Consider the following 24,628-nt stretch of genomic DNA (forward strand, 5'->3'; position numbering starts at 1 on the left):
GGCACCACTCGACAGAACATAATACAGTAACAGAAAAACTCTCTCACCCGGAGTAGATGCCTCACGTAGTGAAGCAGCGGGGAAAAAATTGCTTGAAATGAAGTGGAACATAAATACTTTATGCTATTACCGTATCTTACCATGTAAAGTCTATGCATTGAATTATTTTTTAAAATTTTAAATTACTTACCAATAGCAATCACGGTACCAGTGTTCAGCCCTAGAAAGAAAAAAAGTGCAAGGTGAGCTGAAGTGACACATTACATGAATGCCAGCTAACTATAGGAATCCATTGATTCCTATTGGTGCAACATTTAGTACCTTAAACCACACGCTAAATTAAACAAATAGACTCAAATTAATACCATCATGCAAATTACAGAATTTATAAGGCATACTGGAAACCAGGATCTGACCCCTAGATAATCCAATATTGAAAGAAGAAAGGATACCTGGAAAAGCTGCCTATTACTTGTACATTGTAATAGAGACATGACGACAGACCTGAGAATTGACAGGGCAAAACCTCTATGAAGATTTCCTCTATTATGAATGAACGCTCTCATTTGCGGAATTCTTATGCATCCTTCTGAGACCAGAGGGCCCTCCCCTCCAGACACTTTCAGGATCTCAGCTGCCAAATTCTGCACTGACCTGAAGAACAGCTCTGAGGAAGCTTGAAAGCTTGACTCTCCTCACCAACAGAAGTTGGTCCAATGAAAGATATTACCTCACCCACCTTGTCTCTCTAATATCCTGGCACCGACATGGCTACAACAAAACACCGCACACAAATTCTGCACTGGTCAGCCAAATTTTTACCTATAGCAAAAGTCACTAGAGGTGTGGTGTTTGGATCAGCTACCACAAAACAGGCCTCTACACGTAACCACAGGATTAGTGACATCAGGTTCTTTGCCAACCTGTACTTATTTGGGAGCAGAGCAGAAACAGGAGAAGAGTGGTATTTTTCATTTTGATACTCCTGCTGTCATTACCAGAGGATCAGTCAACTCAAGCCTAACCGTTACTTACAGAACAAAAAGTGAACTGAGTAGACATCTCATCGGATCTGTATTCATCACTGAGAATTTCTGAATTCTCATCATTGACACTTGACGACCAGTTAAGCCTGTAGCTGCCTGTGCCATTATTGTGCAGAATTCAGATTGACAGTTTCATACGGCTGGCATTTTAGAGAGATATATTGAGTGAGTGGCCATCAGCAGGTGGGTATTATCATACAGACGAGTGGGGGAAAAGGGAATGAAGGAAGAGGTAGTTCTGGGTGGGAGACAAGACTACTACCTAGGTATAGGAATTTAATTCCAGCCTCAGTCTTATAATTCACACCTGGGCATAAGGGGCATTCAGGTGAGCACAACTGTACTTTGTTATATATTATGAAGCGCAAATTGAAGTAAGTGTGCAGAATGCTCCAGTTCAATGTGTAAACCAACGCCTCCACCATCCACCTTGAGGATTCTAGGTATCTGAGCACAGTGGTTTTTTCGCTCCCTTTATCGTCATCAGGTTGACCTGGGCTTTCTTTAGGGCCATTTGGGGTTATGTTCAGAGTAGGTTCCGCAAAAAAAAAAAAAAAAAAAAAAGAGGAGATTTACAAGACGATACAGAAGCAACCCACTTATCTGAATATGCTGAACAAAGTCACGCCATGCAGGGAAAGACCTCAAAGGCGACAAGACAACTAGAGAGCGATTTTACAAAGTTAGTTTGCAACAAAACATGCTAAAACTGAGTCCCAAGACTGCTCCTTTTCTCTCTCCCTGGTCGAAGGATCAAGCACTACCTGCTAGCACACTATTCAACTAGGCAACACAGACAAGCTATTTTACCCATTTCATTTTCCTTAGGATTTCTGTTGAGTTTGCACAGTGACAAGTGTCCACATGCATGTGGACACATTACTCGTACAGCCATGCCAAGAACTAATTCTTTGAACCAGAAGCCATCTACTCCTACACAAAATAATTAGTATTACAGTACAGTTTTCAAGATGATCCATCTTCGGCCAAGTCAACATGCCTGGAGTGCCACACCCCCTAGGAGCTTGTAAGCGTCTATTCCCTCGCTTAGTACATGGTCTCCCCAATTCTCAAAAGCTATCGTCTCATCCCACCTATGCCTCCAAACTGTTCCCTTACCTCCCTTCGTTTGTAAGTTCTCCCAACACACCCCTGCCTCATGTTTCTTCTCTCCAACACCATCCTTCACCCCCTCCAGCCTGGTTTGTCCTCTTCATTCCGCCCTAACTTCTCTAACCAAGCTTTTTAACTGCTCCTTCCCAGACCAGTCTCAGGCCTGTACTCCGCTCCATCCCCCTCTTCCTGTTGGACCCAGTTGATCCTCTCAAGACTGTTGAGCCAGGGATGAGAGTCTTGTAGGTGCCCAGGTTACTTTCCCCCTCTGGCTCCTCGGCAGAGTTTCTTGCAGGTTCCTCCTCTAGGATACTGTGGGATCTGAGTTACTACAGACAAGTCTTTCCTGGGTGTCTGGCTGGTGAGTCTTGCCCACATGCTCAGGGTTTAGCTGATCGCCATATCTGGGGTCAGGAAGGAATTTTCCTCCAGGGCAGATTGGCAGAGGCTTTGGGGGTTTTTTCACCTTTTCCTGCCGTGTGGGGCATGGGTCACTTGCTGGAGGATTCTCTGCACCTTGAAGTCTTGAAACCATGAGTTGAGGACTTCAATAGCTCAGACATAGGTTAGGGGTTTGTTACAGCAATGGGTAGATAAGAGTCTGTGGCCTGCTTTGTGCAGGAGGTCAGACTAGACCATCATAATGGTCCCTTCTGACCTTAAAGTCTATGAGTCTTCCTCTTGACTTCGGCTTTACTCTGGACTCATGCCCGCAACGCTACGCGACGACTGGAGAAACATATCGGCTGCCACTGGATGTGATGCGAGGAATGCCAGGAGCTGGGAGGCCTGGTGCCACAGCTGAAGAATACAGATCACACTATCATCACTCCGAGAGCTAGAACCATGCTGGAGAGGACCCTGAAGGATGCCACCTGCGCCACTACGTGGAAAACCTGAAACGGAAGCCGGACCAGGGCAAGGCATTTGAGGTGACGTGCAAGTGGGACCCAGCAACCACTTCCTCCCTGGGAGCAGCTTCACCCAATTTGCCAACTGGAAGTGCAGCCACAGGGCCCAGCTCAACTGCGTCCCACTGAACGGAGCTGTCCACACCATGGGATTAGGGACAAGCGATGCGGGAAGTGCGGCTATGCCAACGAGACGCTACCCCACGTCCTGTGTAGCTGCAAGCCCCATTCAAGAGCTTGGCAGCTGCAAAACAATGCCATCCAAGGTCGCCTGGCCAGAGCCATCCCGCCACCAGTGGGGAAGGTTGCCGTAAACTCCACCATCCCCGGAACCAACAGCCAACTGCAACCAGACATTGTCATCACCAGCAAGGACCGGAAGAAGATCATGGTGGACATCACAATGGCTTTCAAGAACAGGATCCTGGCCTTCTACAATGCCAGAGCTTGAAAGGTAGAGAAATATGCCCCTCTGGCCGAAACCTTGAGAACAAAGGGTTACCAGGTCCAGACAAACGCACTGATCGTCAGAGTCCTTGGCGCATGGGACCCCAGTAAGGAGCGAGTGCGGAGATCATATGGATTCGGTTAACGCTACACTCGGCTGATGTGGCAACTCATGGTGTCCGACGCCATCAGGTGGTCGAGGAACATCTACATAGAACACATCACTGGACATCGGCAATACCAGGAGGGATGAGCTGGAGTGCCGCTGAGAAGCGCAGTCAGGAAAGTAACAAATACTTTCCTCATGGATCGTATTTTCTAAATGGACAACCAACCTAATTCTCAATTACTGAGGGACAATCTCCACTCATTGATAGATTTTGTTTTCCACGACCAAATCTCTGTACAACTTTTCAAGAGTGATGTACCTGAGTATTCGGATATCTAAACTGTATTGTTAAATTGATTCACCTAAATTGGGGTTATTGCTGATTATGTGCTCTATGTATCATATGACTTTTAAAAACTAAACTTTATATTTGTAAACAAGCTAAGCACTATACCCAGATGATCACAAGCTAAATATGAGTCAACAGCGTAACACTGTTGCAAAACAAGCAAACATCATTCTTGGATGTATTAGTAGGAGTGTTGTAAGCAAGACACGAGAAGCAATTCTTCCGCTCTACTCCGCACTGATTAGGCCTCAACTGGAATAGTGTGTCCAGTTCTGGGCGCCACATTTCAGGAAAGATGTGGACAAACTGGAGAGAGCAAACAAAATTATTAAAGGTCTAGAAAACATGACCTAAGAGGGAAGATTGAAAAAAATGGGGTTTGTTTAGTCTGGAGAAGAGAAGACTGACAGGAGACATAACAGTTTTCAAGCTCATAAAAGGTTGTTACAAGGTGGAGGGAGAAATCTTCTTCTTCTTCTTCTTAACCTCTGATGATAGGACAGGAAGCAACGGGCCTAAATTGCAGCAAAGGTGGTTTAGGTTGGATATTAGGAAAAACTTCCTGTCACGGTGATTAAGCACTGGAATACATTGCCTAGGAGGTTGTGAAATCTCCTTCATTGGGGATTTTTAAGAGCAGGTTGGACAAACATCTGTCTGGGATGGTCTAGATAATCCTTAGTCCTACCTTAAGTACAGGTGACTGGACTAGATGACCTCTCGAGGTCCCTTCCAGTTCCATGATTCTATGTACAGACACTCTTTTACCAACTGTCAAGGTTCCTCCCCAACTCTGAACTCTAGGGTACAGATGTGGGGACCTGCATGAAAAACCTCCTGAGCTTATCTTTACCAGCTTAGGTCAAAACTTCCCCAAGGTACAAAATATTCCACCCTTTGTCCTTGGATAGGCCGCTACCACCACCAAACTAATACTGGTTACTGGGGAAGAGCTGTTTAGAGGAGTCTTTCCCCCCAAAATACTTCCCAAAGCCTTACACCCCACTTCCTGGACAAGGTTTGGTAAAAAGCCTCACCAATTTGCCTAGGTGACTACAGACCCAGACCCTTGGATCTTAAGAACAATGAACTATCCTCCCAACACTTGCACCCCCCTTTTTCTGGGAAATGTTGGATAAAAAGCCTCACCAATTTGCATAGGTGACCACAGACCCAAACCCTTGGATCTGAGAACAATGAAAAAGCATTCAGCTTTCTTACAAGAAGACTTTTAATAAAAATAGTAGTAAATAGAAATAAAGAAATCCCCCCTCTAAAATCAGGATGGTAGATACCTACAGGGTAATTAGATTCAAAAACATAGAGAACCCCTCTAGGCAAAACCTTAAGTTACAAAAAAAAAAAAAAAAAAAAAAAAAGAAAGATACACAGACAGAAATAGTTATTCTATTCAGCACAGTTCTTTTCTCAGCCATTTAAAGAAATCATAATCTAACACGTACCTAGCTAGATTACTTACTAAAAGTTCTAAGACTCCATTCCTGGTCTATCCCCGGCAGAAACCAGCATATAGACAGACACACAGACCCTTTGTTTCTCTCCCTCCTCCCTCTTGTCTCCTCATTGGTCATTTTGGTCAGGTGCCAGCGAGCTTACCTTTAGCTTCTTAACCCTTTACAGGTGAGAGGAGCTTTCCCCTGGACAGGAGGGATTTCAAAGGGGTTTACCCTTCCCTTTATATTTATGACACCAACCTATATATATTTCATTTTATTTTAACATTAGCTTTGATAAAATTTGTGTGTGTGTTATGCCTATGACATAAATGGGACACAGATACTCAAACTTTACATCATTCTAACATGGCTACTCAAAAGCAATAAGCTTTTATTAATACGTGGATAGTCACATTTGGGAAGCATCAAAACTTCTTGAAGTCATTATCATGCCTTTTACATAGTGACCAGGAGGATTACACAGATACAATAGTGAAGAGGAGCCATGAGGCCTGTTGGATTGTGCATATTAAAACAGTGCCAGGTGAATAATCTAAAAGGTACCAAAAAAAAAAAAAAGATTCTGTAGGAGTCATCTAAACACCATGGCGAAGCACAGTACGATTTCATTCCTCCCCACAACAAAACTGTCATTTGGATTAAATGCCAAAGGAAGAACAGAGACTCCTCTGAAGCGCCAGCTATGCTGCATCATCTTCAGATGTGAACTGTTCTTAAAACCATTAAATTGCTTTACCTTGGCAAAGTGGAACCTCCGTATCCCAATCAACTCCATTTCCCACAATCACACACTGGGCAAAAGTCGGTCCAATTAATCTGTACCTAAAGAAAAAAGGTTCGAGTTTGTGACTCATGGAAGCAAAGAACTAGTTCCGCATCCAGAAAGATGGAACATGGTTTCTTTCTGCCAGTAGATGGAGACAAACCATTGAAAAAGGGATACATCTAACACCACAGGGCCAAGGAACACGAAGGCCAGGTCTACAGTACACATCTACGTCGGTACAGCTACAGTAACGCCTCACTTAACATCGTCCCAGTTAACATTGTTTCGTTGCTGATCAATTAGGGAACATGCTTGTTTAAAGTTGCTCAACGCTCCCTTAGAAGGTTGTTTGCCAGCCGCCTGCTTTGTCCACTGCTTGCAGAAAGAGCAGCCCGTTGGAGCTAGCTGGTGGGCGCTTAGAACCAAGGTAGACCGGCAGCCGCCCCGCCCCATCAGCTTCCCTAAGTTCCCTGTGTGGCAGCCGCCCAGCAGGCTATCAATTGTCGGGCAGTTCAGCCATCCCTCCCCCCACTGCCCTGTGCTGCTCCTGTCCTCTGCCTTGGAGTTACTCCCGGGAGCCTCCTGCTTGCTGTGCGAGGGGGAAAAAGGGTGCTAATGTCAGGGTGTCCTCCTCCCGCTGTACCCCTTCTCCTCAGAGAGGTGCGGGAGAACACGACAGGGCTCAGGACAGAGGGAGCTTGCTGCCAGCAACTGCTGTCAACTTGCTGATGTACTTAAAAAGGCAATGTACTTAAACTGGGGGTCAGCACACTTAAAGGGGCAATGCGCACATGTGTGTCTCTCTCTCACGCGCGTGCGTGTGTGTTTGAGAGACTGTCTCTCTCTGCCATGCTGTGTCTCCTCCCTCCATTTGTGCTGCCTTGTAGAGTGTGAGGCTACATTAATAACAATGTGTTAACCCTTGAGGGCTTAGCCAAAAGCACTGCATTTCCAAGTCCATTGAGCTGAAGGTCCAGCTAAACCCAGCACACAAAGTTGCAACATACTGACAAAGCTTACACTTGGTCTTCACTACAGAATACACTTAGCCTTCGATTAAATTGAAGTGAAAGATCTTGAAGAAATCAATCTCCTGTGACGGCAGGGAACAGTGAGAGAGCACGCGTGTGCACAGATGGGCCCAAGCAGCTGCTAGTTTGTAAAATAGAATTACACCCAAAGACAACCTGCCGATAGCAGTAATGGGAGACAAGACAGCTGCCCTGAGCGGTCACCCACTTGCCATCTCCCTGTTCCATATTCAAAATTCAAGCATCGTAACTGTCCAAGATCTAACCAGTGGTCTTTAAACCCACAGACCTCATAGGCCTGCATAATTCCAAAGCATGAGGCCCCTATAGGCTACTGTACAGAAAGTCACCAAGTCCTGCAACAAGAGCTTGGAAATTTCTGTGGATCAAACCTATTTCATCCAGAAGGCAGGATATGGACCAATCTACAGGATAAACCAAGGGATTTAACTCCCACCTCTGTGCAGCAGGAGAGCCTGCCTTGCCCCAGGGAGTTACCTGCCCATGCCCAGATACATCTAATTCAGACTGGGCCTGGACATCTCCCACCACCCCAAATATCCCTTGGGAGTCCAATCTCTGCTGCTTGGACAAGCCACCTAAAGTTGTGATACAGAAAAACAAAACTCGACACAACACCTGCATTCCTGTCATTTGTGTGCCCCCGCAACGCAATCCATTCAACTAGCAGGGAGGGCGAAGAGCTTGTGGCAAATTGCCGGCACTACTTTGATGGGTCTCGCGCTCTCTCTTCTTCGGGAGGGTTCAGGGCACCCTTTCTCGCCCCTGAACTGGGGTATTAACTGCCCCACGAGTGTCCTAGAGGAGGAGTGGAGTGGAGAGGGAGGGACCTGGACCCGCCCTCTACTCCAGGTCCCAGCCCAGGGGCCCTACGGAAAGCAGTAAACCACTAAAACTAGTGGTTTCTTCTTCTGAGCTACTTCCCTCTCCTGCCCTTCAGCTTGTGGGGCTTCCTGCCCTCCCTCTGCACAAACCAGGTGTCCCTTTACCTAGGGTCTTGGTCTTCTTAGCCCACCACAGCACTTCTCCAAACTCTCCTCTGCTTCCCTCCAAACTGCTCTCTGCTCCAACATCCATCCACTCTGCTTCAACTCCTTTCCTTGTCTGATTGAAGCTGGGCGGGGGGGGGGGGGGGGGGGGGAGGGCGGCTGGTTTATCAGGTGACTGGCTTCAGGCGTTCTAATTAATCTATAGCGAACTTTCTTCCTTCTACAGGGAATAAGGCTCCCTTCTAACACTCTCCTACTACCCTCTGGCCATGCTGTATCACAAGCTATTTAAATTAAGTACAATGCTACCACAAGAACAATGGGTAAAAACTGCCCATGAACAACTTCAGGCTGGAAATTAGAGGGTTTCTAACCATAGGAAAGGTAAGGTACAGGAACAGTCATCCAATAGTAGTTGTGGGGGCAACTAACTTAGTTTGAGAGAGAGCCAGACAGGTTTATGCATGCAATTATATGATGGGGTTGCTTGTGATGGCAGGGCTCAGCAACCCTGGGGTTTTTTTTCCAGTGTGTGTGTTACATTCCTAAGGCTCACGCGTCACGATTTCAGCCAGGCACCTGCAGCAGTCAGGAAGGGATTCCACACCAAACGTATTCTGAGTTGGTTCCTTTTATCTCCTTCCTTTGAACCATCAGGGATAGCCATGGCTGAAAATGGGACACTGGATGGGGAAGGCCAGGACTCTGAGGTGGCATCAACCATTCTCACCTCAGTGCTTGACTTATATGCTCAGGCTCTAGTATGTGGGGTTGTTAAGAAATTTCCCCCCCGGTCACATTGGCAGTGACATTGGGGGTTTTCTTGCCTTCCTCTGGAGTATGTGAGTGCAAGTCAATTGCCAGGATTATCTCAATATATATCTCACTTCCACATTTCCCTGAGGAATTTGTGCACCTCAGGCCCTCCTGTTCTCTGACCATGGCACACAATGGTCTAAGCTCCTGTGGGCTGTAGTATTTTAGACTACATTTTGGTTGAGTTTAGTATGTGGGTCTCTGGGAAGTGTTAGTGGCCTGTGATATACAGGAGGTCAGACTGGAGAATCGGGTGGTCCCTTCTGGCCTTCAACTCTGAGACCTCAAAAATCCAAAACACACCTGCTCAGCGCAAGGAAGTCACAAGCTATTTTTGATTCCCCAAGGCCTGGCAACATAACCCATATGGACAAAAGCAACAACTGCACTTGATGCTATCCTGGGGAATACCGACATCTCTAAGGGAGAGACAGACAAATATTTGCTATTGTAGAGCAGGAAGAGGTCTGCCTCTACCTAGTGCAGCATTTTATGGGCAATATTCTCCCACTAGCTCCCAGCACCCTCACAGAAACCCCTGTAACAAGGGAGAGATGGCACGGGTCAGTAAGTGCCACATGACCCCTGAGGTGGGACTCTCAATATCATAACCCAACCCCTGCTGGAGGATCTCCTGAGGGCTCTAGGCTGCCATCTTCAAAAGCACCTGAGCGAGTTAGATGCCCATCTCCCACTGAATGACAACCATAGCTGGGTGGCTATCTTCCTTCAACTCCTTTGAAAATCGCAGGTGTAATTCTTAACAAGGGCCCCAGCCCATGGATACAGATTTATAGCACACCACTCACTTATGTTCTTGAAGTTACGCAGGCTTGCTTGTCTCATTTTGCCAGACTTCAACAGCAGTTTTACACCAGTCTAGCTTCTATTAATTAGTCCAAAGAAGCAATTTGCCACTCACCCTTCATCACAGGAGAAGTCTGCTCTTGCACCAAACCGGAGATCCGTTACATCAGCCCTGCCATTTTCGAGTTCGAGTGGTTTACATCGTCTTCCTAGAAGAGAACAAGATGAATATTAGTGTTACCTCAGATTACCTTAATAGAAAAAAGGGGATATCCTAACTTGCACCCTCTAACACAGCAAATACCACGGCAGATCAAAGCCAATGGTCTTGGAGTCCAGTATCTGTCCTCTACGACAGCAGGCAGCACCAAAGGCTAAGGAGGAAAGCTTAAAACCCACATTATGGATAATTTTGTTACATGCCCATGGGAAGTGAGGAGAAGTGGAAGCGGGATGATGCTTCCTAATCCCACACAGATAGTGGTTGCCTTATATCCTGAAACAAGAGATTTCAGATCCCCTTGCAGGTTTAGTATAAGCGCAAATATTCATACTGTCAACGTGAACGCCCAGATCCCGAAAACTCATATGCAGAACCATATTCATGTGGGTAGACCCACTGACCTCAACTGGCAGCAATTACAAATAAAAAGCAACATAAGACACAGAAGAACAAAAAAAAAAAAAAAAAAGGATAGAAGGCGTAAGTTACGAAATGTAAAAATTTATATGGGGCACTAAAGACATCAGTGAGGGTCTCACAAGTGGCATGGTTACAGACAATAAGGAGAAGATTGTGAAGATCGTTAGGGACAAAAGAAATCCTTCTGTAAGAGAATGTACCCATGTCCACACCCTAGAGACTGCTGTAATAATCTATGTACCGAGCATGCCTTGTGAGGCATCATCTGAAAATGTATAAAAAGAAAAGGAGTACTTGTGGCACCTTAGAGACTAACCAATTTATGCTCAAGTATTCCTTTTCTTTTTGTGAATATAGACTAATACGGCTGCTACTCTGAAACCTGAAAACATAGAGTTTACTGGTCAATACTGCCCTGATAAAATGCATGGTAACATTGTCTCTGAAGTTAGAAGATTTCCCTGTATAATGTTAATTCATATTGCAAACCTACAGCACAAGCTGGCAAACAGGACTGTCTTAAAGGAATGTGTGCTCTGCTTAATTTGCATTTAAGCAACAAGCAGTCATCAAGCAGGAAGAAAAAAACCTCCAAAAAAGAGAGGAAAAGCAGCAGGGAAAATCTTTTCCCGATAGACTTTTTGTCAGCTGGGAATGTTTTCCCAGGGGTGGGACTGACACTATAAAAAAGGAGCAACAAAAACTCCCAGGCACCCCCTCCTCCCTCTCACTCCATCCATCCACTCACTGCACTAGAAGAGACAAAGGAAGCACCAACTAAGCTGAAGAAGGGGTCCTCACTTAAGAAGTTTGGTCAGCAAGACTGCTGAGAGCATATGGTAAGAAAAACTTCATTTCGAATTTAACAGCGTTTTTTAACTTGAGCACCACTTGTGCTTTATCTTGACCTCTCTTGTCACCTTTCCGACTCATGCCTCATGACCTGCAGTCCCTTAAAATCTTTGTAGTTAATAAACTTGTTTGATCTAATCCAGTGTGTTTAAATTGAAGTGTCTGCGAAACTCTATTTGGGTAACAAGAAAGAAGGAGAGACTCGAGATGAATTTGTATTGTCCGGGAGAGGGCTGGGCAATACAAGACATACATTTCTGGAAAGGGGGGGCAGGGCGGGGAAATACTAGGAATTTGTTGGGGTCACCTCACCAGCTTTGCTTATACTGCAAGAACAAAGGTGTGGCTGGCCGAGACCTAGCTGGGAGTGACTTGCACACCGGAGGCTGTTTGTGAGCAGTCCAGACTGGAGGCTACAGCACCAAAGCTTTGTAAAGGGCACCCCCAGGTTAGAGGACAGCGGTGACAGATTCTCATTAGTCTGGATGATACACTGAGTATGCCACGCGTAGTAAAGGTACAAACCTGTTACTAAACGGAGATGGGTAAAACAATTATGATACAAGAAAGGCAGGAGTGTTCAGGAAATATTTCCCTTTTGTATTTGGAAAGAAGCACGACAACGTAGTCTCATCACAAGAGTTTGATGAAGTACTTCCATGTCTATTCGTAATTAAGGAGGAAGTTAAACTACATCTGCTAGGGATAAACATTGTTAAATCAAAATCTTGGGATAACTTGCACCCAAGTGTCCTGAAAAGTTGGCCAAGGAGATCTCTAACCCACTGATTAAGATTTATAAGAAGTTAGAGTAACTGGAAATTCAAGAAGAATGGAAGAGCGCTGATCTTGTGCCAGTATTCAAAAAGGGCAACCAGCATGACCTCAGTAACTGTAGACTAGTTAACATGATCTCACTCACAGGCATAATAATTTAAAGGTATTGTGGGAATCATCGATTCCAAGGGCAAATCTGTTCTGACCACTTGTGCAGTGGAGGGAAAATTTTCCCAATTCATAAGGAATTAAGAACAGGAATATAATTAATACCAACCAATATGGTTTTATGGAAAATCAGGTTTCTCTGATAAACCTCTGTCGTTCTTTGAAGTTACAAAGATGTTTGATAAACGTAACTGATGTAATATGCCTAGACTTTTGTAAGCTGTTTGACTTAGTACCACACAACATTCTAAATAAAAAATTAACACTTCTGTATCAATAGAGCACAACTTAAATGGACTAAGAATTGGCTAAGAGGGTGAGGCAATATCTTTTATTGAACCAACTTCTGTGGGTGAGAAGCTTTCGACCCTACACAGAGCTAGTCTTCAGGTTTGGAATACATTTCTGACACCAAGAAGAATGGTGTGTAAGCTCGAAAGCTCGTCTCTCTCACCAACAGAAGTTGGTCCAATAAATGATATTATCTCACCCACTCTGTCTCGCTAATATCTTGGGATTGACATGGCTGCAACACCACTGCAGACAAGAACTGACTAACTGACATCTCCAGGAGCAGTCACATCAGTGGGAATCATTATCAAACAAACCTGTTTCTAGTAGAATTCTGCAGGGATCGGTCCTAGACCTGCTGCTATTCAACATTTTAATCAGTTGACTGGAAGTAAACAAAAATCACTCCTGACAAAATTTGCAGCTGACAGAAAGTTTGGGGGAGTGATAAAGCAGGACATGTCAGTCCTGCAAAGCAATCTGGATCCCCTGGGTCCGATCAAACAAAATTCATTCTAGTACCGTATAGTGCAAAATTATACATCTAGGCACAATTACTTCTAGCATTAAACTCTATGAAGCAGCAGACTATTCACATGTGCAACATTAAGCAACATGTTTGCCAGACCCGGTTCTAAGTGTCTCATCCCTTTTTGAACCCTACCCTGTTCTTTGCCTCCATTTTGTGGCAGAATGTTCACAGGCTTGTTTTGCGTTTTGTAAATATTTGTTATTAATTTTCTTGATACGTGAATCCTGATTTTAGACAGCTAAAAACTGCACGTTCCTCAGTCAAGCTCAGTGGAAGAGCTTTTCTTTGCCCCTACAAGAGTTATTTGTGATGCTTTCTCCCGGAGTAGACTTATTCCCACGAAGAATAAACTGTATCAAAAAGTCACCATAGCTATAGGGAATTCAATGTAGATATACTGTATCCAAACAAAGATAAAGTCAGCACTTTTTATTATTGTACTGGGGGAAAAAAAAAATCTCTGAACTCAAACAAGGCATGTAAAAATTGTGACCTATTTACTAAGGTCTGATCGATTCAGCAAAACAAGTTCCGCTGACATCACTGAGACTTAACGCACTAAGTGCTTTGCGGAATCAGGGCCTATATATAAAGTATTTTCTCAACCCAGAGAAGGTAAGTCTAAGGCTAGTCAAGAAATCCCCATCAGTATTTGACAAATTACGACAAATTAAATCATAATTTAAAATATATGCACAAGACGACAGAGTTAAGGTTCATCAGCATCCAACTGTACATATCCTTACTAGTTACTGTAGTACTGCATTTACTAGGGACTTCTGCATGGAATATAGCATCTACAGTCTTGAGTGGAGGAAACTTGCAAAAATCTTATTGTACTCTTAGCAATGAAACCAAGAGAAGTATTCTCTAAGCTTTGTTATGAATTAGTATTTTGACCAAGTTTGTAACACACGTTATTCAATACTGGGTTTACTTTTAGTACAGTGAATTCCGTAGGGCTGAACTCTATCATTTGTTATCAGGGATAGAGCAACTACAATTTTTCTGAAAAGACAGACACTTATCACACCGAAGTGTTTCACTTTATTGCAGTATTTGTGATGTTCCCTATACTATCAACAGGAAATACTATGAACACGATGAATTTAACCGCACCAAGTTGTAGCTGTCCAGTGTTCTGTGGCACTCACTTGAACAAAGTTAAAAGAGGTGACATGGTAAGAACCAAGATCATTAGGGAAACTAAAAAGATGAAAGCTTAGACGTCCTTTATTTTATACCTCCATTTAAAGCTGACCCGCATAGGTAGAGTATCAAATTCCAATAACTTCACTGGTGTGCACTGAATGTCTCCCAGTCAGTCAGTCACACGCAAATTATGTGGACAGTGGGGTTTCTGGGAGAGAAGAACTGCACTATTCTTAAGTTTATATCTACTACTACACAAGATGTTGATGTTCTAGAAAGGCAGATATTCAGCACAAGGCCTAAAAACCAGGAAGAAAGTGGTAAACCTATTCCTCCTCTGAAACCTATTTGAGAGTATTCAGCACAGAAGGCTAAAGTTACTGGAATTTTGCATTTTAGCTGCTCTTAAAGAAGCCTACAAAGATATGGAAGCATTCTGATTTTTTTTTTTAAGTCAACCACTAATATAACAAAGAACTGTCCAAAATGTATTGAGAAAGTGTTTATGGATACCAGTGTTGAACTGTGAACCACTTACCCAATAAAAGATGGCTTGCACATCAATTGAAATGGAAAAGCAACAAAGGTACTCACCTTCACAAAACTCAGGGTCTACTGACCATTTTGAATTTTCAAGACATGTAACAAAAGGAGACTTTCCAGAGCTCAAAATGTATCCTGGGCGACAGGAGTATTGCAGTTTGGTCCCAACAGGATAGGAATTGTTCACTCCCCCAGGCAGCTCAGCAAAATGCAACCGTGGAGGAGAATCACAAGTGCCTAGCAAGAGAGACAGGCAAGGAAGGGAAAAAGTTAACTATGAAACATATTCAGTAGTCTGTTGTAACAGAATACTAGTTTTTGAGAAGCCACAAATGATTTTATTGGAGACAATTTGGAGGTACTTGTTTTCATTAGAGCCTTGAAGCTAGTTTATTGAATGGGCTTGATACAAAACTATAGTACATTAAAATTTTACATCATTTACCATGTATACATCACCCTGAGCGTGTATGGTAACGTAGGGTAAGTACATTGTGCAAAACAAGACATTGCTCCACCTCACAGGTTTTATGATCTAACGCAGCACAGGCTCAGAGAGAGGGTTGCTACCACACAGACTGACGTGAAAGAAGGTGACATACAGGCAAAGAAGACCAAGGGAGCAATCTATAGAAGAGTACACGAAACATGTCTGGCATTATTTCTGAGACAGGTAACTTTCATATTTCTCATGTGATGCATGGAAACTGCATGACAGGCATGAGGACAAGTGCTAATGAGAAGCAAAGTGGGGAAAGTAACTGAAATACTTCCCGACATACTGTATTGTATTTTCTAACAGCCAACCGATCCTAAATTCTCAATTACCGAGGGACAATATTAACTCGTTGCTATATTTGCTTTCCATAAGATACTCTTAGTATAACTTTTTATGAGTTATGTACCTGCATAATTGGATGCTAATACCTTAACTGTATCACTGAATTTAACAACCGTAATCTCGGATACTGTCGATTATGTACTATATGGTTTCAAAGTCCTAAGGTACAAATTTTGTACTTTTGGATAATTTAAGCATTATACCCAGATGTACAGACACTCTTCTTAACGTGTGCATTAGATCTTTGTAACGTTAGCTTTAATAAAAAAAATTTAATCTATTTCTGTACAGTCACAAACCTAAGGCTGTAACAGGGGATCTGGCTCATTTTATAATCTTTAGGAGTCTTATACCCCAAACTTTGTTTTACAGAAACTGGTAAAGCAAAGAAGCTGCACCTTTACCTCCTGTTCAAAGTGGCTTTTTCTTTTCCCTAGCCTACCTCCAACTACGACAGGAGACATTCCTCATCCTACAGCAGCAGGCACTGGGTATTAACGCTATCTCACGATACGGGACAGAGTTTAGCCTCCAAGGCAGAAGCCATTCCAATGAGCCTTCTCCCGGGCAAAAGCACTCCCAGGGGCTGAAGGCTAGCAGAAGTATGGTTCCACATCAGCCACCCAGCCACATGCCAACACGCAGGCTGCTCCAGAACTTAGAGATGAAATGTACTTCGTGAATTTCACACTGCCATTTTCAGTCTTGTAGAAACTACATGCTAAAAAACTGGAAGCTTTAAATAGCCAAAAGTTCTTCCAACTCACCAGAAGTATCTTTTGTTCCTCCTGGAGGGGAGCTGTAGGTGTAGTATGTGTTATGCCAATGACAAAAAGGGGACACAGACACTCAAACTTTACATCATTTTAACGTTGCTAAACATCAGCATATAAAAGGTTCAACACAACTGCTTATACTTACGTAGACAAGTTGGCAAAGATGGAACCCAAGAATTGTTAGCTTCACATCTAACTGAACTGCTACCATGCAGAGTGTAGCCAGAATCACATGCAAATATTACGGCGTTTCCATATGAATAGTCAGGTCCAAACCCAGATTGCTTTCTTCCATTTTTAACTTCTGGCTCAGGACACTTGACCACTGAAAATTAAAAGTACCAGCATAAGAACGTTTGGCCCAGGAAGCATTTAGTGTGTGTGGGGATATGGGGGCGTGTGGGAGAATTAGAGGAAAGACGAAAACGCCCTGATACTTGACCACAGCAGGTACCAAAATGTATTTCAAAATAAAGTTAGACAACTCTGGATCTTTTCCTTTAAAAAGATGTTAGTCTACAAACACGACAGCACCCAACTGTATGGCTATCCCGCCCCTTCCCCCACCCTCCACTAAACTGCATGAGTTAAACATCATTGTTGTACGACGCCATCCGGAATTTGGGTCACACTAGAAGAGATGTACATACAATGACATTCTGGAACTGAACTTCCCTGCTTTTGGAGGAGTTATTATTAAGTAGCAAGATGACCAACCTACCCTAATGCCTCTGAAAAAGCCTCAATCCCAGCTGTTAGGCTGGGTAACTCAGAAAGAATAAAACCAAGTTGTTGCACTTGCTTGAATACCAAGTACATAAATGCATTGTTAGCTAAATGCAACAGTGTGCAGGAGCACTGCCGTCACTAAAATGAGGATTGTACAATGACCTTTATTTCTCCCTCCAAAGAACTTTATGGCTGTGATATGAACTCACAGAAGCCTGAGCCTTCACTGCCAAGGAGCCCTCCCAGAGAGTTCTGAAAGAGAGGCTTGCCAAGCAATCCTGCTTGTAAGCCTCTCTCTTTCCGTCCACTTCCCTTTAGCACTTGAGTTGAAGGATACTGGCATAAAAGCAAAACCTTAGTTTAAGAGTTTATCAACTGTTTGTGACCTGAGAATTAACTTCAATCTTGGAACACTGAGGGGAGACAAAAAACCACAGGATGTATTAGAGGCAAAAATTCTTTCCAGGAATGATTCATGAAGTGTCAGTCATTCTTTAGTTTTCCAACAGTAACTAGTTTTCATGATACGTATTTAGGGGGACAAAGCACTAACTGAATTTCCTCAGCAATCAAAATAGAGTTTTTCTTGGAAGGTGATCGTAGAATAAGAAGGGGATAAAAAACAGACGCTACTAACCTTTGCATTCAGGGGCAGGCCCACTCCACTCTCCATTGAAATGATCTTTCGTTGTACAATGAATGGAGGCCTCTCCAATAAGAGACAAGCCCGGGTCACATTTGTAAGTTACTGCTGAGCCAAAGGAAAACTCTTCTCCACTCTGACCATTATGGGATCCCTGGGTGATACCAGGAGGTGGAGGACAAGGTATTGCTGAAGCAAAGAATGTCAACATGAAAATTAAAGTTTCCACTGAAGGTGAACCAAAGAGAGTTTTCACTAAGAAAGTTGTCTCAGATCCCCCCAAAAAGCTATTTAGCCATTTGGAAGCGTACTTAACATTCCATTTTAACATTTGAAGCAATACCCCTTTCAGATTCTGAAGGTTTGTCTGCTTTTAGGCTTGACGCAACCCAGTACGTCCATTGCTCAAGGAGGATGCTCCATAAAACACCAACTCTGGAAGATGACCTTAGCAGAGCGCGCTCCTTCCCAACATTAGCCTCAAGGAGCCAGAACCTCTTGCCCGGCATCTCGAGATGTAGTATTGTTCCACCAGAAGAAAACTAAGCTAGAACAGTTCTTTTAGCAGCAGCTGATTCTAGACTGGACAGCAGCAGCATCATTGATAGACCAAGCCCAGAAAGCATTCAAGAGATCAAATTAAGGTAGAGGCAAATTAATTGTGATTCACTCCAAAAGAGCCTCAGATTTTAAGTGGATAGTCACATTTGGGAAGCATCAAAACTTCTTGAAGTCATTATCATGCCTTTTACTTAGTGACCAGGAGGATTACACAGATACAATAGTGAAGAGGAGACATGAGGCCTGTTGGATTGTGCATATTAAACAGAGCCAGGTGAATAATCTAAAAGGTACCAAAAAAAAAAAAAAAGATTCTGTAGGAGTCATCTAAACACCATGGCGAAGCACAGTACGATTTCATTCCTCCCCACAACAAAACTGTCATTTGGATTAAATGCCAAAGGAAGAACAGAGACTCCTCTGAAGCGCCAGCTATGCTGCATCATCTCCAGACGTGAACTGTTCTTAAAACCATTAAATTGCTTTACCTTGGCAAAGTGGAACCTCCGTATCCCAATCAACTCCATTTCCCACAATCACGCACTCAGCAAAAGTCGGTCCAATTAATCTGTACCTAAAGAAAAAAGGTTCAAGTTTGTGACTCATAGAAGCAAAGAACTAGTGCCCCGTCCAGAAAGATGGAGCAGGGTTTCTTTCTGCCAGTAGGTGGAGACAAACCATTGAAAAAGGGATACATCTAACACCACAGGACCAAGGAACACGAAGGCCAGGTCTACAGTACACATCTACGTCGGTACAGCTACAGTAACGCCTCACTTAACATCGTCCCAGTTAACATTGTTTCGTTGCTGATCAATTAGGGAACATGCTTGTTTAAAGTTGCGCAACGCTCCCTTAGAAGGTTGTTTGCCAGCCGCCTGCTTTGTCCACTGCTTGCAGAAAGAGCAGCCCGTTGGAGCTAGCTGGTGGGGGCTTCGAACCAGGGTGGACCGGCACCCGCCTCGCCCCATCAGCTCCCCTAAGTTCCCTGTGTGGCAGCCGCCCAGCACGCTATCAATTGTTGGGCAGTTCAGCTGTCCCTCCCCCCACTGCCCTGTGCTGCTCCTGTCCTCTGCCTTGAAGTTGCTCCCGGGAGCCTCCTGCTTGCTGTGTGGGGGTGGAGGGGGAAGAAGGGTGCTAATGTCAGGGTGTCCTCCTCCCGCTGTACCCCTTCTCCTCAGAGAGGTGGGGGAGAACACGACAGGGCTCAGGACAGGGGGAGCTTGCTGCCATCAAATGCTGTCAACTTGCTGATCTACTTAAAAAGGCAATGTACTTAAACTGGGGTCAGCGAACTTAAAGGGGCAATTCACATGTGTCTCTCTCTCACGTGCGTGCGTGAAAGAGAGATTGTCTCTCTCTGCCATGCTGTGTCTCCTCCCTCCATTTGTACTGCCTTGTAGAGTGTGAGGCTACATTAATAACAATGTGTTAACCCTTGAGGGCTTAGCCAAAAGCACTGCATTTCCAAGTCCATTGAGCTGAAAGTCCAGCTAAACCCAGCACACAAAGTTGCAACATACTGACAAAGCTTACACTTGGTCGTCACTACAGAACACACTTAGCATTCGATTAAATTGAAGTGAAAGAACTTGAAGAAATCAATCTCCTGTGAAGGGAGGGAACAGTGAGAGAGCACGCGCGCGCACAGATGGGCCCAAGCAGCTGCTAGTTTGTAAAATAGAATTACACCCAAAGACAACCTGAGCTCCTGTGGGCTGTAGTATTTTAGACTACATTTTGGTTGAGTTTAGTATGTGGGTCTCTGGGAAGTGTTAGTGGCCTGTGATATACAGGAGGTCAGACTGGAGGATCAGGTGGTCCCTTCTGGCCTTCAACTCTGAGACCTCAAAAATCCAAAGCACACCTGCTCAGCGCAAGGAAGTCACAAGCTATTTTTGATTCCCCAAGGCCTGGCAACATAACCCATATGGACAAAAGCAACAACTGCACTTGATGCTATCCTGGGGAATACCGACATCTCTAAGGGAGAGACAGACAAATATTTGCTATTGTAGAGCAGGAAGAGGTCTGCCTCTACCTGGTGCAGCATTTTATGGGCAATATTCTCCCACTAGCTCCCAGCACCCTCACAGAAACCCCTGTAACAAGGGAGAGATGGCACGGGTCAGTAAGTGCCACATGACCCCTGAGGTGGGACTCTCAATATCATAACCAAACCCCTGCTGGAGGATCTCCTGAGGGCTCTAGGCTGCCATCTTCAAAAGCACCTGAGCGAGTTAGATGCCCATCTCCCACTGAATGACAACCATAGCTCGGTGGCTATCTTCCTTCAACTCCTTTGAAAATCGCAGGTGTAATTCTTAACAAGGGCCCCAGCCCATGGATACAGATTTATAGCACACCACTCACTTATGTTCTTGAAGTTAAGCAGGCTTGCTTGTCTCATTTTGCCAGACTTCAACAGCAGTTGTACACCAGTCTAGGTTCTATTAATTAGTCCAAAGAAGCAATTTGCCACTCACCCTTCATCACAGGAGAAGTTTGCTCTTGCACCAAACCGGAGATCCGTTATATCAGCCCTGCCATTTTCGAGTTCGAGTGGTTTACATCGTCTTCCTAGAAGAGAACAAGACCAATATTAGTGTTACCTCAGATTACCTTAATAGGAAAAAGGGGATATCCTAACTTGCACCCTCTAACACAGCAAATACCATGGCAGATCAAAGCCAATCGTCTTGGAGTCCAGTATCTGTCCTCTACGACAGCAGGCAGCACCAAAGGCTAAGGAGGAAAGCTTAAAACCCACATTATGGATAATTTTGTTACATGCCCATGGGAAGTGAGGAGAAGTGGAAGCAGGATGATGCTTCCTAATCCCACACAGATAGTGGTTGCCTTATATCCTGAAACAAGAGATTTAAGATCCCCTTGCAGATTTAGTATAAGCGCAAATATTCATACTGTCAACGTGAACGCCCAGATCCCGAAAACTCATATGCAGAACCATATTCATGTGGGTAGACCCACTGACCTCAACTGGCAGCAATTACAAATAAAAAGCAACATAAGACACAGAAGAACAAAAAAAAAAAAAAGGATAGAAGGCGTAAGTTACGAAATGTAAAAATTTATATGGGGCACTAAAGACATCAGTGAGAGTCTCACAAGTGGCATGGTTACAGACAATAAGGAGAAGATTGTGAAGATCGTTAGGGACAAAAGAAATCCTTCTGTAAGAGAATGTACCCATGTCCACACCCTAGAGACTGCTGTAATAATCTATGTACCGAGCATGCCTTGTGAGGCATCATCTGAAAATGTATAAAAAGAAAAGGAGTACTTGTGGCACCTTAGAGACTAACAAATTTATGCTCAAGTATTCCTTTTCTTTTTGTGAATATAGACTAATACGGCTGCTACTCTGAAACCTGAAAACATAGAGTTTACTGGTCAATACTGCCCTGATAAAATGCATGGTAACATTGTCTCTGAAGTTAGAAGATTTCCCTGTATAATGTTAATTCATATTGCAAACCTACAGCACAAGCTGGCAAACAGGACTGTCTCAAAGGAATGTGTGCTCTGCTTAATTTGCATTTAAGCAACAAGCAGTCATCAAGCAGGAAGAAAAAAACCTCCAAAAAAGAGAGGAAAAGCAGCAGGGAAAATCTTTTCCCGATAGACTTTTTGTCAGCTGGGAATGTTTTCCCAGGGGTGGGACTGACACTATAAAAAAGGAGCAACAAAAACTCCCAGGCTCCCCCTCCTCCATCCATCCACTCACTGCACTAGAAGAGACAAAGGAAGCACCAACTGAGCTGAAGAAGGGGTCCTCACTTAAGAAGTTTGGTCAGCAAGACTGCTGAGAGCATATGGTAAGAAAAACTTCATTTCGAATTTAACAGCATTTTTTTAACTTGAGCACCACTTGTGCTTTATCTTGACCTCTCTTGTCACCTTTCCGACTCATGCCTCATGACCTGCAGTCCCTTAAAATCTTTGTAGTTAATGAACTTGTCTGATCTAATCCAGTGTGTTTAAATTGAAGTGTTTGTGAAACTATTTGGGTAACAAGAAAGAAGGAGAGACTCGAGATGAATTTGTATTGTCCGGGAGAGGGCTGGGCAATACAAGACATACATTTCTGGAAAGGGGGGGCAGGGCGGGGAAATACTAGGAATTTGTTGGGGTCACCTCACCAGCTTTGCTTATACTGCAAGAACAAAGGTGTGGCTGGCCGAGACCTAGCTGGGAGTGACTTGCACACCGGAGGCTGTTTGTGAGCAGTCCAGACTGGAGGCTACAGCACCAAAGCTTTGTAAAGGGCACCCCCAGGTTAGAGGACAGCGGTGACAGATTCTCATTAGTCTGGATGATACACTGAGTATGCCACGCGTAGTAAAGGTACAAACCTGTTACTAAATGGAGATGGGTAAAACAATTATGATACAAGAAAGGCAGGAGTGTTCAGGAAATATTTCCCTTTTGTATTTGGAAAGAAGCATGACAACGTAGTCTCATCACAAGAGTTTGATGAAGTACTTCCATGTCTATTCGTAATTAAGGAGGAAGTTAAACTACATCTGCTAGGGATAAACATTGTTAAATCAAAATCTTGGGATAACTTGCACCCAAGTGTCCTGAAAAGTTGGCCAAGGAGATCTCTAACCCACTGATTAAGATTTATAAGAAGTTAGAGTAACTGGAAATTCAAGAAGAATGGAAGAGCGCTGATCTTGTGCCAGTATTCAAAAAGGGCAACCAGAATGACCTCAGTAACTGTAGACTAGTTAACATGATCTCACTCACAGGCATAATAATTTAAAGGTATTGTGGGATTCATCGATTCCAAGGGCAAATCTGTTCTGACCACTTGTGCAGTGGAGGGAAAATTTTCCCAATTCATAAGGAATTAAGAACAGGAATATAATTAAAACCAACCAATATGGTTTTATGGAAAATCAGGTTTCTCTGATAAACCTCTGTCGTTCTTTGAAGTTACAAAGATGTTTGATAAACGTAACTGATGTAATATGCCTAGACTTTTGTAAGCTGTTTGACTTAGTACCACACAACATTCTAAATAAAAAATTAACACTTCTGTATCAATAGAGCACAACTTAAATGGACTAAGAATTGGCTAAGAGGGTGAGGCAATATCTTTTATTGAACCAACTTCTGTGGGTGAGAAGCTTTCGACCCTACACAGAGCTAGTCTTCAGGTTTGGAATACATTTCTGACACCAAGAAGAATGGTGTGTAAGCTCGAAAGCTCGTCTCTCTCACCAACAGAAGTTGGTCCAATAAATGATATTATCTCACCCACTTTGTCTCGCTAATATCTTGGGATTGACATGGCTGCAACACCACTGCAGACAAGAACTGACTAACTGACATCTCCAGGAGCAGTCACATCAGTGGGAATCATTATCAAACAAACCTGTTTCTAGTAGAATTCTGCAGGGATCGGTCCTAGACCTGCTGCTATTCAACATTTTAATCAGTTGACTGGAAGTAAACAAAAATCACTCCTGACAAAATTTGCAGCTGACAGAAAATTTGGGGGAGTGATAAAGCAGGACAGGGCAGTCCTGCAAAGCAATCTGGATTCCCTGGGTCCGTTCAAACAAAATTCATTCTAGTACCGTATAGTGCAAAATTATACATCTAGGCACAATTACTTCTAGCATTAAACTCTATGAAGCAGCGGACTATTCACATGTGCAACATTCAGCAACATGTTTGCCAGACCCGGTTCTAAGTGTCTCATCCCTTTTTGAACCCTACCCTGTTCTTTGCCTCCATTTTGTGGCAGAATGTTCACAGGCTTGTTTTGCGTTTTGTAAATATTTGTTTTTAATTTTCTTGATACGTGAATCCTGATTTTAGACAGCTAAAAACTGCACGTTCCTCAGTCAAGCTCAGTGGAAGAGCTTTTCTTTGCCCCTACAAGAGTTACTTGTGATGCTTTCTCCCGGAGTAGACTTATTCCCACGAAGAATAAACTGTATCAAAAAGTCACCATATCTATAGGGAATTCAATGTAGATATACTGTATCCAAACAAAGATAAAGTCAGCACTTTTTATTATTGTACTGGGGGAAAAAAAAATCTCTGAATTCAGACAAGGCATGTAAAAATTGTGACCTATTTACTAAGGTCTGATCGATTCAGCAAAACAAGTTCCGCTGACATCACTGAGACTTAAGAACGCACTAAGTGCTTTGCGGAATCAGGGCCTATATATAAAGTATTTTCTCAACCCAGAGAGGG

General features: G+C 43.6%; 1 protein-coding gene across 2 annotated transcripts in view; it reads right to left on the reverse strand.

Annotated features, from left to right (window-relative positions):
* LOC311510970 (complement receptor type 2-like) overlaps nucleotides 1-24,628 on the reverse strand; it is a 42,813-nt gene that overhangs the window by 4,854 nt on the left and 13,331 nt on the right. Inside the window, exons 8-15 of one of the 2 annotated variants that reach the window (XM_084611137.1) lie at nucleotides 20,878-20,971; nucleotides 18,880-18,965; nucleotides 17,825-18,019; nucleotides 16,604-16,783; nucleotides 14,893-15,078; nucleotides 9,999-10,092; nucleotides 6,190-6,275; nucleotides 191-220 (exon numbers count right to left, since the gene is read on the reverse strand). In XM_084611137.1, the coding sequence (XP_084467263.1) occupies nucleotides 191-220; nucleotides 6,190-6,275; nucleotides 9,999-10,092; nucleotides 14,893-15,078; nucleotides 16,604-16,783; nucleotides 17,825-18,019; nucleotides 18,880-18,965; nucleotides 20,878-20,971 (951 nt within the window). The remainder of the gene's footprint in view (nucleotides 1-190; nucleotides 221-6,189; nucleotides 6,276-9,998; nucleotides 10,093-14,892; nucleotides 15,079-16,603; nucleotides 16,784-17,824; nucleotides 18,020-18,879; nucleotides 18,966-20,877; nucleotides 20,972-24,628) is intronic. The other variant, XM_084611138.1, reaches the window with a different exon arrangement.

This window comes from Lepidochelys olivacea (assembly GCF_965140295.1).
Source record: "Lepidochelys olivacea isolate rLepOli2 genome assembly, chromosome: 21".
NCBI classification, from domain to species: Eukaryota; Metazoa; Chordata; order Testudines; family Cheloniidae; genus Lepidochelys; species Lepidochelys olivacea.